The following is an 18618-nucleotide window of genomic DNA, read 5'->3' on the forward strand; positions in this document are numbered from 1 at the left end:
GCCTCCTTCCCGAACACGCCACGCTCTTCCCAGACCCCTGGCCTTTGCTCATGCCCCGTCCCCCTGGAACGCTGTGCCCACACAGCGGCCCCGCCTCCGCTCCACAGATGTGTCACCGCCTCACACCTGTGTCCTCGGGCCCCTCACTCAGCCCTGCTTTCTCTTCTGGTCACCTGCCACGACGTGCCCATTTCACTTGGTGGCGGCGGTGCCCGTGAGGCTCTGGTCCCCCCTCACCACAGTCCCCGCTCCTCCCCCGGCTGGTCCACCCACCCAGACACAGAACATCCACGTGGCCCAGGCGTGAGGCCAGGTGCACGGGTCCAGGTGAGCTGAAGGTCAAGCTGGGATCTGTCTTTGGGCCCATCGTGGATGGCGTGCAGGGGTCACGTGGGTGCTGGTCTCCCTGAGCAGGGTGGGAAGGAGGCCCTGCGACCGCCTCAGAGGACGAGGGGAGGAGGCATGGTGTGCCCGGCAGGGATGGAGTTACAGGCATGGTCACGGCCTCTGAACCCGGAGCTTGACGCGCTCCTCCAGAGGGCCTGAGTGTGTGCACGCGTGCATGTCCGCATGTGTGCACGCACACGTGTGTCTCTGTGTGTGTCCACGTGTCTGCGTGTGCGCGCGTGTGTCTGTGCCTTTAATGCAGTCTTGTGTTAACTCTGCAATTTCGCGATGTCACCTCACGCCATTTGTAGCACAGAAGGCCGCACGGCAGGAGAGGCCTGGGACCCTGCCCACGACATGCAACGGGGAAGCATAAGGTCATAGGAGAGAACGACAGCGCCTTGACCTTGCTCTACAATCTGTGTGGATTTCGACAAAATGCTGCTGAAGTCTTACTGTTGAGTCACTAATGAAGAAAGAAGTTCAGAAAGACAACTGGAGGACGCAGGGCCTCGAAGTGCCTGCTGAGCGGGTTCCATCGATTTCCCAGGAAAAGTACAACATCCGGAACACGAACAGCCCCCAGGGTGTCAGGCTGCCTTTGTCTCTGGGCCGCCTTCCAACCCAGCAGCAGCGGCTGGGAGCGCACGGAGAAGGACGGGGAGACTTGGTCACTCGCAAGGCATCACTGCATTGCATGGCGTCAGGCGTGACCTGAGAGAATCTCCATCCCTCCCCAGCTGTGCCCTGGATGAGCGAGCGCCATCAGAGCTCTGGGAGATGCTCATAGACCTGAAGGACAAGAGCCGGGATCTGACACTTCAGGAGAGACCCAAGGCCATTCCTGTGAGTGGAGTGGCCCCCAGAGAACATGCGATGGCTCGGCCAGTTCCCGGGCATCAGAGTGTCAGTCACAGAGGGACGGGCTCCAGGAAATGGATTTATGGGCATCTGCCAACGCCCGGCTCGGCCCCATGATTTACTGCCTAAGACCCGAGGAATTTAAAACCCCTCCATCCTGGCTCTGGCCTCTCTCCTCCTTTTACATCCAGAGTGACGGTGGAGGAAGGACTCAGGGCCCCGGGCTGTGGGCAACCCTCACCGTACCCTTCGAGCTGCGGACCCCGGCGTCCACCCACCTCTCCATCCAGTGGGGACGATGGGAACCAGCATCAGGAATGACGCGTGTTAAAGACTGAGTGCCCGGTGGGCCATAGAGCCCCTGTTCCCTGGGCGGCAGCCAGCGTACCCGGGCATGATGTTCACCAAAAAGACCCCACGGCCAGGACTTCTCCGTCCCCCGGCATCTTGTCCTCACACGCCCCTCCCTGTATGACAACTGGACGCTAGACCTTCCAGAATGTCTCTCATTGCCTCTCCCTGTCTTCCTCATCCTCTCCTCCCTCTGCTTCTGGACATCTGACGAGCAGCTGTGGAGGACACAACGGTGACACGTGTCGGGGCAGAGCTGCTTCCCCAAACACACAGGGGCTGGAATCCTTACCTCCAAACCCACGAAGCACCGTTGGAATGGAGCTGCTGGGGGCAAGAAGGGTTCAGATCAATCCTCCCGGGTATCAGCCAGAGCTCTCCAGGGAGACAGACCCATCGGATGTGTACACACACACACGCACTCACACACGCACGCAGGCACAGATTAATTTTAAGGAATTGGCCCATGTGATAGTGGGGCAGGCTGGTGGCGGGAACCCTAGACGGGCTCTCCGTGTTACAGTGTGGAGGCAGAATTCCTTCTTCTCGGGAACCCCAGTTTTTGCTCCCAAGGACTCCGACTGATGGGATGAGGCCCCACCGCATCCTGGAAGGCTCATCTCCTTTACCGAGTCAACTGCTGACGTGAACCTCACCTATACGGCACCTTCACGCACCGGCGCCTAACCCAGCGCACACCACAGCCCACCCGCAGACGGCCGTTCCTCTGTCCCCCACCCCAGCTGTACTCCCCCTTCACTTAGACCTTCCACCTCCGCAGAATTCCTTCCTTCCCATTTCTCTTTATCTTCAGAACCAGGACAGGTTTGCTCCCTTGGACTGAGCGATCCAAAAAGCAAGGAATCCCTGATGCTGTGCGCTCCATCTCCGGATGCAAGATGAATCACAGGCCAGAAGGATGTGCCTGCCTCACCCCAGACCACAGAGCCCTGGACCTGTGGTCAGAAGGCCTGGGGCTCACAGACTCGGCCACTAACTGATTCAGGACTCCTAGGCTTAACATCTCTAATTCCACGTGTCCTATAAACTGGGCAAAAAAATGCCTACCTTGTTGGGCTGTTGAACATTAAACGAGAATACACAAAAGAGCATCTGTGAGCTTTAAGATTCTGTGCAACTGGGGACTTCCCAGGTGGGCCAGTGGCTAAGACGCCACAATCCCGACGCAGGAGGCCTGGGTTCGATCCCTGGTCAGGGAACTAGATCTCACACGCACGCCGCAACTAAAAGATCCCACATGCCGCAACTAAAAGATCCCATGTGCCGCGACTAGGACCCAGTGCAGCCAAATAAACAAACAAATAAATATTTTCTAGAAAAAGATTCTGTGCAACTGGGAAGATTCATCATCATCTCTATGCTCATCAGGACCCTGACCACCATCAGCACCACCAACATCGTCATCAATGTTATGGACTGAATTGTCTCCCCCAGAATTCATACGCTGAAGCTCTAAGCCCCGCTGTGACGATATTTGTAGATAGGGCCTTTAGAAACATAATTAAGTTTAAATGAAGTCATAAGGGTGGGACCCTAATCAGATGAGATTCTTGTTCCTACAAGAAGAGGAAGAAACACCAGAAAGCTCTCTCTCTTTCTCTCTCTCTCCATCTTTCTACATGTTGCACAGAAGAAATACCAATGAGTAGGTGCAGGAAGAGAGCCCTCACCAGAAACCAGATCTGTGAGCACGTTGACCTTGGACTTGCAGCCTCCAGACTGTGAGGAATAAATGTCTGTTGTTTAAGCCCCTGAGCCTGTGGTACTCTGTGATGGTGGCCCAGGCTGATTCAGTCACCATCATCACCACCGTCACCACCGTCACCATCGTCACCACCGTCACCGGCATCACCATCGTCACCACCGTCACCACCATCACCATCATCACCACCGTCACCACCGTCACCGGCATCACCATCGTCACCGTCACCACCGTCACCACCATCACCATCGTCACCGTCACCGTCGTCACCACCGTCACCACCATCACCATCATCACCACCGTCACCATCGGCACCACCGTCACCATCGTCACCGTCACCACCGTCACCACCGTCACCACCATCACTGGCATCACCATCGTCACCACCGTCACTGGCATCACCATCGTCACCACCATCACTGGCATCACCATCGTCACCACTGTCACTACCATCACCATCGTCACCACCGTCACCACCATCACCATCGTCACCGTCACCACCGTCACAAGTAATGTTGTGAGTACTCCCTCCTGTTCCTTCAGAAATTCACCTCTGTCTCTCTTGATTCTCAAACCTGAGTGATGTCAGCGTCTCTAGGGGGCTTGTGAGAACACAGGACCCGAAGCCCTGCGCCCAAGCTTCAGATTCCGGGTGCCTGAGGGGATGCCTGGGAGTCTGCATTTCTCTCAAGTCCCTGATTCCTGCTGTCGCTACTCCAGCCTTTGGATTAAATCATTAAGCAAAGCTTGGCCACATGAAGTCTGTCAAATATTCCAAGGTTTCTTAGAAAAGCCCAGGCCCACAACAGCAGCTGAATATCATCAAAGCTTCCCAGGTGGACATACTGGGTCCCTGTTAAATGGCGGGGCAGGTCATCATTCCCCCCGAAATCAATGGTGTTGATTCATCACTGGGAGGGAAGGACCGTGAATGCTGGGGACATTTTACAGGCAAGGCGCCGAATACTGAATTAAGTCTCTTTGTGCCGTGAAAACACGAGAAGGTGGGGAGACATGAGGGGGAGACCAGCTCCCGGCACACGCAGTCGGAGCCCGTGCTGGGCGTGCAGAGCAGGCATCCCAGGCTTCGGTTCCGCCCGTTACATGAACAGTGTCTGCAGGGCACAAAGTCCTATTATTCAAGCGTGTTTGCATAATTGTCTTCCTGAATCATTTGGGGCACTTGATGGATTATCGTTAGCAAAATAGAGACAGATGGCCTTGGGTCTGAGCTGGTGCGAATTTGCTGCCAGGCGGGTGCACGACGCTTCCTGCCAGGCCTCCTGGAAGAAGGGGTGTCCCTGCCCTTAGGCGGTCGCTGCCCGTGGTGAGGGGACAGGAGTGGGGACACTCAGGGAGGTCACTGACAGTGACGTTCTGTCCTGGACGCCGTGCACAACTCACTCCCCTGGAGCGCCAGGTGGCAGTTACAGACCTCTACCCAGAAGGGGAGAAATGGCTCCTCTTCTATCACCTACGCCTTTACCATGAATCAAAGGGCATTAGCTGCTCTTCTCTAAGTAATTTAAGCACCGTTCTGACTTCAAAGAAAAAAAAAAAAAAGGACCAAAGAAAGATATTATTTAATGGCAACAAAATATTTAAACCAAGGCCACCAACCCACTGCTGAGCCCAAAAGGGCAGATGGGTCCCAGCACGAAGTGGGAAGAGCCCACGGCTCCCTCATCATCACCACTGGAAAGAGAACAGGCTTTTGGGGCGAAACCGTAGTCTTTATAGACCCATGAGCACAGCAGGAACTCACTTCCGTGACCCATTTCCCATTACATATCTTCAAGCCGCGGATTCAGAGTAAAATCCAGGCCCGTCAGTTCTCATGAACTGAGCAAAGTGGTTAATGACGATTGCCAGACATCCAGCCCAGTCTGGGGATTGAACTGGTTCATTCTCAAGGCATCAAGCTCGTCTGTATTAGTCATATCTAAGGAGAGGATCAGTCAAGTCGCCCGTGGAAGCCGGGTCTGAATGAAAGACCTCCCTCAGCTCAATAAGATGTAAAACTTACTTCCAAATAAAAAGAATCGCAGTCACCTCAACGTTCAGTTCGAGCGGAGCGGGCTGTGTTTAGGATGAGAAAGCATTTCTATAACTTTGAAAAAGTTATAGCCAAAAAAACAAGTTTTTCCACCCTAAACCATCTGGCCAGCTGCCTCCAAGTTCCACGAGCCCCATGTTTATAAAATGGGATATTAGCCATAAGAAAGGATGAAACAGCGATACACACTACAACACTGATGGACCTTGAAAACATAATGGTGAGCGAACGAAGCCAGACACAGAAGACCACCTGTTGTACGATGCCATCCCCACGGAATGTCCAGAAGAGGCCTGTCCACGGGGAAGAGAGCGGATGAGTGGTTGCCTAGGGGCCGCGGGAGGGAGGAACGGGGAGGAACTGTCGGTGGGTACAGTTTTCCTTGGGGTGATGAAAAAGTTCTTAACTACACAGAAGTGATGCTACCACATCATGCGTGTGCTGAAGGTCACTGAATTGTACACATTGATATGACTACGACGGTACATTTTGTGTAATACGTATTTTACCACGATTAAAAAAGCCAGGACCCTGGCTTCTCGCTCCACCATGTAACCCCACGGCCACTCTGGACCGGGTCGTTCACCCTTCACCGAGGACAGCAGGCCGGGTGAGGGCACCGGATGAGGGCAAGCCAGCTCCCTCCCGGTAGATTCTTACCAAGATCTCCCCATTCCCGGGATCAGCACGAAGCCAGGCTGCCCCACAGCTGCTGCAGTGGACGGCATCCATGTCTCTGCTGCCTTTCCCAAGCTGCCTGCGTGAATCGCCCCCCCGGAGGCATCGCTGCATTAGCGATGCTGTTCGGTCTAACTGGAAGGAAGCCAGTGTGCACTGGCAAACTGAAATAGGGCCGCAGCTCCACACACAGACCCCGTCCCCGACGGAAGGGCTGAGCTCGTGTCAGCACACACAGAGGATGTGCGGGAACGCGACGACACGGCGTCTCCGGGGTTTGATGAGTCCGCTTACCTGGAATGGGGTCTGGCTGTTGTAGTTCTTCAAGTCCTTATTTCCACCCCGAAACAGCAGCACGCGCGCACAGCTGTCCTGCAGAGAAGGAAGAAGAAATCCGTGTGTAAAGCGGTGGCACAGGCATCCTCTAGAGAAGCCTGTTCACAGGGCGATCTCACAAGAATTCAGAGAAACGGAAACGCAAAGTCAACAGGAGGGCATTTTTGTTCGTCGGAGAGGCCAGGAGGAGGGTGGACAGGCCCTGGATGCTGTCAGCTGAAGCTTCACTGCTGCAGACTTTGGAGAGCAGCTCAGCAGAATCTGCAAAAATTTCAAATACATCCATCCCACGGCCGGTGATTCCACTTTTTTAAGACCATCTACAGAGATCTTTGCACGTGCGTATAAAATACATAATAATAGAAAGGCTGCAAGTAAAATACAAAAGGAAGAGAAAACCTGGAGATGGCAAAAATGTTCTAAAATAAAGGAAAGTGGGAATCATTCTGGAACATTCTTTTTTTTTCCAAAACAAACAACTTTTTATTGAAGTATAGTTGATTTACAATGTTTCAGAGAAGTACAGCAAAGTGATTCAGTTATACATATATATGTATATTCTTTTTCAGATGCTTTTCCATTATAAGTTATTACGAGATATTGAATATAGTTCCCTGTGCTCTACAGTAAGTCCTCGCTATCTATATTTTATATAGAGTAGTCTATACATGTTAATCCCAAACTCCTAACTTGTCCTTCTTCCCCTCCTCTTCTTTCCACTTGGGTAACCATAAGTTTGTTCTCTATGTCTGTAAGTCTCTCCCTGTTTTGTAAATAAGTTCATTTGTGTCATATTTTAGATTCCACACATAAGCGATATGATATGTCTTTCTCTGTCTGACTTACTTCACTTAGTATAATCATCTCTAGGTCCATCCGTGTTGCTGCAAATGGCGTTATTTCATTCTTTTATGGCTGAGTAAGAGTCCCTTGTACATATGTACCACATCTTCTTTATCCATTCCTCTGTCAGTGGACACTTAGGTTGCTTCCATGTCTTGGCTATGGTCAATAGTGCTGCTATGAACATTGGGGTGCATGTATCTTTCTGAATAAAATGCAGTTTTGTCTGGATATATGCCCAGGAGTGGGATTGCCGGATCATATGGTAGTTCTATTTTTAGATTTTTAAGGAACCTCCATACTGTTCTCTATAGAACATTCTTTGCCGAGGCAGTGGTAGCAAAAACAAGAAGGCAGACCGATATAAACTGACAAGAAAAATACCCAAGAATGTCTAAGTAGAAAACGTGAGTCTTAGAACAATGATATAGCTTAATTTCACTTACATTTTAAAGCCAGTATTATAGAAAGCAAAGAATATGTCTGGAAAGATGTAACCAGTTAAGGGGTTTTACTTTCTCAAGAAGGAGAAGGGATGACGGAGTAAATCTTTTGTTATTATTATTTTCTGTACTTACATTTTCTAACGTTTTTAAAAGGCAGCCAATAGTCATTTCTTGTGGATTTGTACAATGAAAATCAATCTATTCCTGTCCACTTATTGAGCATCTACTATTCACCCGGAGAGGCCAACCCTTTTGAAACTCCTGATGGGGAGGGTGGGGACAAATACCCACGGATAAAAAGACATGCGCAAGGGAGTTCCCGGTGGCCTAGTGGTTAGGATTCCGGGCTTTCACTGCCGTGGCCTGGGTTCAATCCCTGGTCGGGGAACTGAGATCCCGTAAGCTTCATGGCGCAGCCAAAAACAAAGACAAGTGGAAGCACGTGGCGATAGAAGCAGTGGCGATACGAACACCTTGCCTCATAGATGCGGCTGGGCTGTTATGACGGGCAAATTACACTTTGGGAAGGGAGTCTGGATGATCAAGTGCCCGCAGGTGCCGGCGCCTCACGCAGCTGGGCTGCTCCGACTTCTACAGGTCTCTGCACAGGGGCTCCAGTGCAGGTCGTGGTCAACCCCCAGCCCTGGGCCCATCTCCCTGGTCCACCTCCAGCTATAGAGTCCAGAGCAGAGGCAACGGGCATGGTCACCCAGGGTGGACACGCGGTAACTGCACAGTGATGAGCAAATGAAGCCACTGACCAGGGTCCCCCCAGGGGCCTGCTTACGGGGCCAGGCCGACAGCCCCACCCCAGCCCAAGGGGACCTGCCGTCCCGGGAAGAGTAGGGCCGAGGCCAGGGCACACGGCACGCGCCGGAGGACCTGGAGAAAGAGGAGGCCTGAGACGAAAGCTGAAAATCCAGAGACAGAAGGCGGGTGGGCGGTGCCCAGGGAGGGTGGGAGCTGGGGAGTGGTCTGCGGTGATGAAAACGTTCTATTACTGACCGTGGGGAATGGTTACCCAACCGTGTACACAGACTGAAAAACGCTGAACGGTATATTTTAGATGGGCAAACTGTATGGTGTGTGAGTTATATCTCAATAAACGTGTCATGTATTAGAAAAGTAAGAGAGATAGAGACAGAGTCAGAGACCAAGAGACCACAGAGACTGAGGGAGACACAGAGATAGACAGAGACAGAGAGACCAAGAGAGACACACAGAGAGAGACAGAGAGAACAAGAGAGACACGGAGACCAAGGGAGACGCAGAGATAGACAGAGACAGGGGAGCACGCCTGCTGAGAACGCCGGCAGGAAGATCACTCTGTGACCACGAGGTCCAGCCAAGAGCACATCTGGGTCAGGCAAAGCACAGCTGGGGCGGCCCTGGTCCCTGTGACCTGGGCGAGGGCCCCCCTGGGGCCTCCACTGCGTGATGACGACTTTAATGAGGAAACCGAGGCGGAGGGACTCTTGTTCTCTGAGCCGCGGTCAGGGAGGCCTCGGACAGGGCGGGAGCTGCTCACACACCCCGCGGCCAGGGGTGGGGCGGATCTGAGCTCTGCAGGGAAAGACTGTCGTCGGGCTGCGGGGGGTCCCGGGGCCTTAGCTGTACCCTTGGGTGGCTGTGAGGGTCACTGCAGACTTAGGGGTGCTTGCTGCACGGGCCTGGAGGACGCTGCCTTCGTGGACCGCTGTGGGCAAAGAGGGGGCCCGGGGTCCACGTCGGGGTGGGTCCCCAAGAAGGGGCAGAGGGACATGGGGCTGTCAGGAGTGAGGACAGACCCCGTGGGGTGGCGTGCGTGAAGAACACCTGAAGATAGAGGTTAGGAGAGAAAAAGGCAGTGGAAGGACACACTCGCCAGGAGCCCCACTGTGTCCTGAAACAGCCGTGAGTGTGTGAGCTCGTGCCCTGGTTCAGAGGGTGGGCAGGACCCGCACCACAATATAGGGGTGGAAACTGCAGGGAGACCTGAGGCTCTGTCTACACTGTTTGCACCTTTTCCACGAGCGTTCGCAGTGCTTTGAGTAACTAAAAGCATTTGAGAAAACTTAAAAAGATGTACTATGCGTGGCAAACACACCTTTCATATCTGGGGTGCAGTGGAACCCAGGGTTTAAAAGAAGAGTCCCGGGCGTTACTTCAAGTGGACTGAAGGCCGGTGAAGACCGCGCCCCGCCCGGGTCTTATTTTATTCCAGTCTCAACTCCCGCTCGGCTGGGTCTGTAGGTCAAGTTCTATTCAAACACGGACCCCTGAGCTTTCCAGTCCTGCCCCAGCCTCCTTACCCCTGGCTGGGTTTCCGGAAGCTGCTCCAGCATCCCTTTCTCCCCTTGAATTACACCTAGCTGGATCTTGTTAATTACAACCCGAAGTAAATTAATTTAATTAATTAAAATGACCGTGCTGTCGTGCCTCAGCCAGCAACGTCTGCAATGAGAGAAAAAAAGCCGAGGGTGTTTGAAAGAGTCCTGGAGCGGAGGGAACACAGAGCCGGGAGATGGGCGGAGCTTGGAACACAGAGCCGGGAGATGGGCGGAGCTTGGAACACAGAGCCGGGAGATGGGCGGAGCTTGGGCAGGTTACATCTGGGGTGTGGGCGTGCAGGTGAGAGAGAAGAAAGAGTGAATTCCTGAGGCAACAAGCGGGGGAGACCCCACCAGGGGCACAGGGGACCCGAAGGCTGCCTGGGGGGGTCTCCCCCTGAAACGAGTTCACACTGGGCCTAAGTGTGCCCTGGCCCGACTCCAGGGCAGCCTGGGAGGACCAGCCAGGTGGGCATCCTCAGATGCCCAGAGCTACTGGCCTATCAGGACCCCGAACGAGAGCCTGACCCGGCGACTCCTTGGAAACGCTCCCCACGCTCAGCAAGGGCTTCCACTGAAAACTCCCATTAGAAAGGAGGTTGGTTTCCTATGAAGGTAAGAATAAACCCTCGTCAGGCAATGCCAGGCACACTCTCTTGGGAGGAATCCAGCCAGGATCCCAGAAGACTCCTCTGCTCACCCACGGACGGGCAACTCTGAGTCAATATTAACCAACCTGAAGGTACACACCCCCTGACTCTAATATTTACCAGACTTCAAAGGGAGAGCACGTCCCGGAGAGCGATTTCAAAACGGAAGGGCAAGTGTTTCACGGGGCTTCTGAACAATGACACTGTGTGTGTGCGTGTGTGTACACAGGCACATGTGTGTGTGCGCGCGCATGTCTTTGCACGTGTGTGCATGTAAGTACAGGGGTGTGTGTGTGCGCGTGTGTCCGTGTGCAGGCACGGATGCTTTGCAGTTCAGAAAACACATCTACCTGCTCCTTGATTCCACTCTCACAGCAGCCCCGCAAGGGGCTAGTAGGAGGCCCATTTCACAGGTAAGGCAGCAGAGGCCAGGAAGGGTTAAGTGAAAAACTGCGGCGTCAGAAAGGGAGGAAAAGGAGAAGTTGTGACCCAGAGGCGTTGCTAATGGAAGCCTAGCTCTTCCCTTGCACGACCGCTAGCTGCCCGAGTTCCCTTGTGAGGGAGGTGTGTCTTCGTCCTTTTAAACAAGTACATCAGGTACAGATACAACCTGTGTGTTTTGAGGGCCAAGGCTTCAGGAGGAATATCCAATTATCTTCTGGGCATGACTTGCGGAGAAATGACCCTTAACAAACGCACCCTCCTCTCCTCCCCGAGCATCTTGAGGGTCGCCCTGTCCTGGGCAAGGCATGCAGCCCCTGGGGTCACCACCCCCTGCAGGAGCCCAGGTGATGTCGCTTTCATCTTACACATGAAGACGCAGGCCCCCAAAATGCATTCACGCATGCAAGCAACGAGTCGGTACTGAGTGTTGGCCACGCCACATACCATCCCAGCCCCCGGGGACACACAGCACCACGCAAACCATACAAGACGGTCATGTGATGGAGAAAGTGAGGGCGGGTGGTCAGGGAAGGCCTCCCTGAGGTGGCGGCCTCCAAGCTGAGCCTCAGCCTTGAGGAAAGAGCCACGTGGCAAAGGGGGGAAGTGTTCCTGGCAGAGGAAGCAGCAAGTGCAAAGGCCCCGGGGCTGCAGGAGGCCGGGGCCAGGGGCCAGGAGAGGAGCTGCGGTGGGGGGGGGGGGGGGGGGGCGACAAGGGCCTTCTGGGTCACAGGGAACGCAGACTGACCCACGTGGCACAAAGCCACTCCAGTGTTCTGCAGAAAGTGAGGGAATAAAGACCGGGAGGCAGGAGATGGGTGGGGGAGGGGGGTGAATGCAGCGGTCCAGGGCAAGGATGCCAGTGGCCTGGGCCAGGCTGGGAGGGGACAGAAGGGAGCTGACCAGACCCGGGAGAGGGGTCGTGAGGCCCAGTAAGGCCACCCAGACTTCAGGCTGGAGCCACAGGGAGTCGGGCACTATGTACACAGGGGGAGGAGCCGTTATTGGAGCCACCCACGCCATCTCCACGGGGATGTCGCCACGGGGTGGACATCACTGCCAGAGCCCAGGGGAGAGATGAGTCGGCGCGTTGGGACCCAGCCGGCGGTGTTTTCTGGAAGAGGTACCTAAGGACACAGACAGGCCTGCCTGAGGTCACCGTGGGGAGAACTGGGGCAATGGAGTGGGTGGCACGGACGCCAAGAGAAGATGCCCCGGAGCGGCTGAGCTGCGTGGGGACAAGGCGTGACCGCGGCGATGCCACCCGCTGCCCCGAGCAAGAAGGGGTGGAATCTGGCCGGAGTGTCCTGTAAGAGAACAGGGGCAGGAAGTGGAGGCTGCGAGTCCAGCAAGGTCTGGACGAGACCTGCGGTGCAGACGTGGTGAGACGTGAAGGCGGACGCGCTCGTGCCCCCGAGGCAACACGCGGAGGAGATGGCGGCGCCTGCGCGTGCGCACGCGGCCCAAAGATGGAGGAGGAAAGGCCAAGACAGGCGCTCTGAGCGTTTTGCTTCAAATTACCCAGGATGGGCCGGCTTCAACTCCGGATTTCCAAGTCCCCCCGCCCCCGGAGCTCTCATTTCCACTGCACCGAGGCCGTCTTCGCATAAGTGTCACAGACGTGAACTACTGAATACTCCAAATTATAAGTCAGGAACTCATTTCCTGTTTAAACGATCCCTCGAACGGAGCCTGTCCAAGTAGACACAAGCCCAAGAAGAGCCTAGATGCGTGCGATCAGTAAAATTTTAAAGTGTAAAGAGCTGGGAAGTTGATGTCACCAGAGCGAGGTTGGAGCCTGGCTCCACAGACCACCCTCCTTTGAAGGGTGGTGCCCCAAAGACCATGCTGTACACACGTCGTGGCACACACGCCGTGGCACACACGCCGTGGCACGCGCCTTCACCTGACTTGTGACCGGTGGAGCCCCATCCTCCCCCCAGTCGAGGGGTTACAGGAACGTGTCCCCAAACAAAGCCTGGGGGAGGAGAAATACAGGGTGGGTTTCGAAGCCCAGCTTTGGCATTTACCAGCTGAGCTGCTTTGGACCAAACCTGCATCTCCTGGCCTGTACAAGGGAATGACAACCAACAGTAGCCACCACAGGCTCGTTGGGGGGATCTAAGGGGAAGGACCGTGGGGACGCCTTTCTACATGCCCTCAACGCCCAGGGGATGATTACCCCTGTGATTGCCCCCACGGAGGCCCCCATCAGCTACTATGACGACTGCTCTGCGGGATTCGGACAGGACACAGAGACACAAACAGAACACAGCCTGTCTCTTTACTTTGGCTCTCACTAGAATCAAGAGGCCTGCTCCAGAGAGGCGGGGTTTATTTTTCTATCTTCCAGACAAATTGGCCCGGCCTAGTAACCTTTGATATTTAATACTCCTTCCCTTCCTTCCTTATCCAAGGTAGAAAAACAAACACCAGGCTGCGTCCCTCCCTCTGGTGCTCCTGGAAAGCCAGCAACAGATGGAGGGAGTTGGTAGATTAGATGCAATTTGCTACTTACAGTCAAAGCCCTAATTAGTTGATTTCATAAGAGAAGAAGAGAGAATATTCCGATCACCGTGTGTTTTACTGGAAGTGTACAGATGAGGTCTGCCTAAAATTGATGAAACACACAATCAATCCATAAATTTGATGCTTTCATATTTAATGAGAAGCTTTGTAAGTCAAAGTAACAGCAGTGTGGGCAGTATCCGAATCACCACCTTCACCGTCAACATCACCATCACCACCATCATCGTCACCATAGTCACCATCCATCACCACCCATCACCACCATCGTCACCATAGTCACCATCCATCACCACAGTCACCATCCATCACCATCACCACCATCATCACCATAGTCACCATCCATCACCATCACCACCACCATCACCATCATCACCATAGTCACCATCCATCATCACACCATAATCATCACCATTACAGCCACTCTTACTGAAAATCTGCCGTGCGCCAGGCATGCCATATGTTTGCTTTCTATTTTAAGCCTCTTAGCAACCCTGCAAGCTGGGTATAATTATCTCCATATTACAGAGGAGGGATTTTATGAAACCCAGACTGCCATGGCTCCCTGCATTGCAACTCTACCTAGAGGCTGCTTCTTAGTGCCTTTCCCTGACTCCCATCCTGACCCAAAAGCACTGTGTCCCCACGGCTGGGACAGTCTATTTCTCAACGTTTCTCCCCAGAGTGCCCTGTACAGCACCCCTTTCTGCTTGAAGCTGCAGAGCGGTTTCTCTTGCTGGCCCTGAGCCTGGCCTCACACAGCCATACACATCCCATGGATGGAGAAAGTGAAAGTGGACACAGCGGGGAGGCCAGCACACCGGTGACTTGGGGAGGACAGGACTTCAGGTCAGGTACCATTGCCGGGTGCGCCAGACAAAGGCTCAGGGACCTCCATCCCTCCCTCCATTCCTCTCGGACAGGTCATCACAAGGACGCTAGTGTGTACGGAGCTATGCATCTCTGAATCACACTGGGAGGCCGAATGGACCGGCTTCTCTTAGTACATCAGTGAGATGCCTCAACGGCTGAGGCGGGGCTGAGGGAAAAGGTTAAAGGTCACACTAGCATCCCAGGGAAGGGGCACGAGGGATTAATGAAGCTGGATCCCAGAACACTTGCTGACTCCCAACTGGACATGCTGTCCAGGGGCTATGGGGCCACCAGGCACCAGTCTGTGACCCTCCGTGATGGCCCCTGGCACATAATGCAAGGCAGGGTGTCCAAAACGGGAGATGCCACCAAAGGCACTTCTACCCATGCTGCCACAGAGGGACAGATGGGTGGAGCTGGACAGCAGTAGGCTGGCCCCGGAGGTCCCAGGACCCTGGAGAGGGGACAGCTCTCACTCCCTGACGGGGCCTCCCTGGCATGCTAGGAGGAAGGCACTCAGCCCTGGAGTGGGGAGTCTGTCCTTACCTTACGTCTGGTGAGAGGACAGATGCAGCCTTCTATGCCTGGCTGGGCCTGGCGAACTGGGGCCCGCAGGCTAACCTGGACCGCTGCCTGTTTTATAAATAAAGTTTTATTGGCACACAGCCACACATTAATCCGCATATCATCTGTGGTTAAGTTCACACTGCAGCGGCAGAGTTGAGTAGCTGTGAAGAAGTCCACGTGGTCTGAACAGCCAGAATATTTACTAAGTGACTTTACAGAAAAAGTCTGCTGGACCCTCTAACCTAAGGCAGGAGTGGAGGGGTTTTCCTGAGAGCCCTGGGCAGCTCTGGGCCCTCCTAGAGTCATCAGCCGAGGGTGGGGACAAATCTGGAGGAGGCAGAGTGACACCAGTCAAACCCAACACCATGAATAACTCAGAATTCAGATTCCCAACACGTCTTGACATTTTCTAACAGAAAGGTTACGTGTTCAAAGACCATCTTGTCCACCATTATTTCAAGAGACAGAAGACATGGTTTTCTGGGTTTTGTTTTGTTTTTTTTTTCATGATAAAATATGCTTAAAATCTACTGGGGACAATTAAGGAATGTTTTTTCCCTCTAAGGCAATAATTAAGAAGCACACGTTGGCACAGATGTTTTACCAGCCAAAGCCAAGGTTCACGATGCGTGTTTTTCTACTGCAGCCAAGCAAGCTCTCTCCGTGCTCATAAAGCCATTCCAACACCCAAATGCCTTGGAACACCTAGGGCCCCAGCTGCGTGCAAATCCCATCAGTATGCTTGCATTGAGGAGCTGGCCGGCAGCTCTCAGAATACTCCTTGGAGTCAAACTGAAATTCTTCCCCAACCGCATCTGGCTGAGCTGCTCTCCTGTGCCAGGAGCAGGGGACACCCTGAAAGATGGTGGTTTACACCCCTGAGAAGGTGAGCCCAAGTGGGGAGGGGTGGCTGTACTGCAAAGGGCTACAGAGCAAAAAGTACAACTAACTCTATCAGGGGCTCATCAAGGAAAGGCTTGACTGAGGGCAGGATATCTCAGTTGGGTTTTGAAGGATGCATAGGAGTTTTCTAGGGCAAAGAATCTAGGAGGTTTCAATAGCTAGAAGCAAAGTGGGATTACAGAGTGGCTGGAGGGGCCTGGGATGGAGTAGCCATGGAGTGAGCAGGGAAAGGACTTGGGTGTAGGCAAAGGCTGGAGATTTCACTCAAAAAGATGGAATCATTGCTTTGGATTGGATGGCAGAGAGAGGATAAGCAGAGTGCACACAGCTTAGGGGCCCCCAGCAGTCACCCTAATCCATGATTTCCCCTCTGTTCCTCTAGGTGGCGGACCCCCCCACCCCTATTTTGCTCAGCTGCTCTGTGGAGTGTCCACACCTCCCCGCTCCAGACCTTAAGTTCCCTGAAATCAGAGAAAGAGAAGAATAAAAGAAGAAAGGACAGAGGAGCCCTTACGAGTGATATCCAGGAACTATCTTGACTTCAGGCACCAAGGAAACTAACACCACCCCCTGAAGCAGTGCCCCAACCCATCTCCGGGGAGCCAGCCCCTTCCCACACCCCTCCACATGCCCCCCTGCCGACTTCTGGCCTCCCCCTGCCTCTCAGCAGGATCAGAGGCTCTCAGCTTCACTCCCCACACGGTAGCCCAGTGGTCACACTGCACGGGGTGTGTGCCCCGTCATTTAGGAGGCATGCCTGGGGGCAGGAGTCGCATCCCACCCCTGCTGCTTCCCGGGGACACTCACTCCCAGCCCGCCCTGGTTTTCAGTCCGTCTCACACAGAAGACTGTGGGTTTTGTACAGATTGTTCTCATCGAGGCTTCACTTGTGGGTGTGCCCCCAAAAGTAGTGAGAGCAGGGTCCTGAAGAAAGATTTGCACGTCCGTGGCATCACTATTCACAACAGCCAAGAGGTGGAGGCGACCCACGTCCCCTGACAGATGAACGGACACAATGTGGTCCATCCACACAATGGAAGATGACTCAGCCTTAAAAAGGAAGGAAATTCTGTCACAGGCTACAACGTGCATGAACCTTGAGGACATTGATGCTCAGTGAAATGAGCCAGACGCAAAAAGATAAATACTGCGTGATTCCACTCCCATGAGGTCCCTAGAGGAGTCAAATCCACAGACAGAAAGTAGCTGGTGGGGGCCAGGGGCTGGGGAGGGCGTGGGGAGTGAACGTTTAGTGGGGACAGAGTGTCAGTTTGGGAGGATGGAAAGTTCCGGAGAGGGATGGAGGGGCTGACCATACAATAATGTGAGTGCAGTCAATGCACTGAACTGCATGCTTAAAAGTAGTTAAGACAGTCAAATCTTTGTTATGTTTTACATATTTAGCCACAATTAAAAAGGAGCTGAAAAGAAAAAGCCCACTGGGGACATGTTTGTACATGTAGTGATGTAAGGCTTGCCTCTGTTTCATTGTGGTCCTGTTGGGGTCTGGTGGGGCACCATAACTATCCTGGGGGCTCTGTCAGCCACACCCTTCCCCATTTCATGGCTCCACCCCGCACCCCCCCAGGCCCCAGTAGAGACCCCCTGTGGGGTACGTGTGACACCATAACCACAGAGTCTGCACCCTCAGCCATGGGGGTTTCAATGCCCATCTCTGACTGTACCAACTGTGCCCCAGGACCCTCCCCTCACTTCCTGTGGCTCAGTTTTCTTCTCTACAACAGGGATAACCACTCTCAAAGAAGCAGGTGAGTACCACTCCCTGCTCTGCACTGAGTGCGTCTCCCCAGATTCCTATGTTGAAGCCCTAACCTCCCAACGTGACTGTATCTGGAGATGGGTCTTCAGGAGGTGATTAGGTTAAACGAGGTCATGAGGGTGGGGCCCCGATCTGATAGGATTAGTGTCCTTAGAAGAAGAGACACCAGTGCTCGTTCTCTCTCTCCACATGTAAGGACACAGTGAGAGGAGTCGTGCAAACCAAAACCAGGAAGACGACCTTCTCCAGGAACCAAGCAGGCTGGCACCTTGATCTGGGACATCCAGACAGGACTGTGAGAAATAAACGTCTGCTGTTTAAGCCGCCCCATCTGTGGGACTTTGTGCCGGCAGCTGGAGCTGGACATCCACCTGCAAAGCACTCAGCACAGCCCTGGCCCCGGTGCCCACGTGGTTATGGAGGGTGTGGGGCAGCTGCCCTGCTCACTGACCTGGTTGTAGAGGGCGCAGATGTGCAGGGCAGTGTTCCCCGAGGCGTTCTGGGCCCCCATGTCAGCCCCGTAGAAGAGCAGGTGCTCCAGGTGCTGCACGTGTCCGTACCTGCAGGCCTGAAATGAGAGTCCATGCTGTGAACCGGGAGCTGCCCGGGATGCACCGAGCGCCCCCAGAACCAACGGTGTGGCCAACACAGCCCAGCCCCCATTCTGGACCAGGTCCCACACCTCAGACCCCTGGGGAATCAGGAGAAGGAGCTCGTATTGGGTTTGAAGACTGTGCTCAGCTGTTCGACTGGGGGGTCTGCAAAGGGGCCCCCGTTCCTTCCATTCAGCCCCAAGGCCCGGGAAGCCCAGAGAGACCAGGGCATGTCTTTGCCCCTGGCCTCAGCGACCAGGAAATGCAGACCAGGATGTTCCATCCCAGGTCTTGT

The 18618-nt window shown here is 54.0% G+C and overlaps 1 protein-coding gene across 1 annotated transcript in view; it reads right to left on the reverse strand.

The window, feature by feature from the left end:
- Window positions 1-18618, reverse strand: part of SHANK2 (SH3 and multiple ankyrin repeat domains 2) — a 456320-nt gene that overhangs the window by 378014 nt on the left and 59688 nt on the right. Inside the window, exons 7-8 of the mRNA XM_065881611.1 lie at window positions 18182-18298; window positions 6351-6428 (exon numbers count right to left, since the gene is read on the reverse strand). Coding sequence (XP_065737683.1) covers window positions 6351-6428; window positions 18182-18298 — 195 coding nt within the window. The remainder of the gene's footprint in view (window positions 1-6350; window positions 6429-18181; window positions 18299-18618) is intronic.

Source organism: Phocoena phocoena, chromosome 8, assembly GCF_963924675.1.
Source record: "Phocoena phocoena chromosome 8, mPhoPho1.1, whole genome shotgun sequence".
Classification (NCBI taxonomy): domain Eukaryota; kingdom Metazoa; phylum Chordata; class Mammalia; order Artiodactyla; family Phocoenidae; genus Phocoena; species Phocoena phocoena.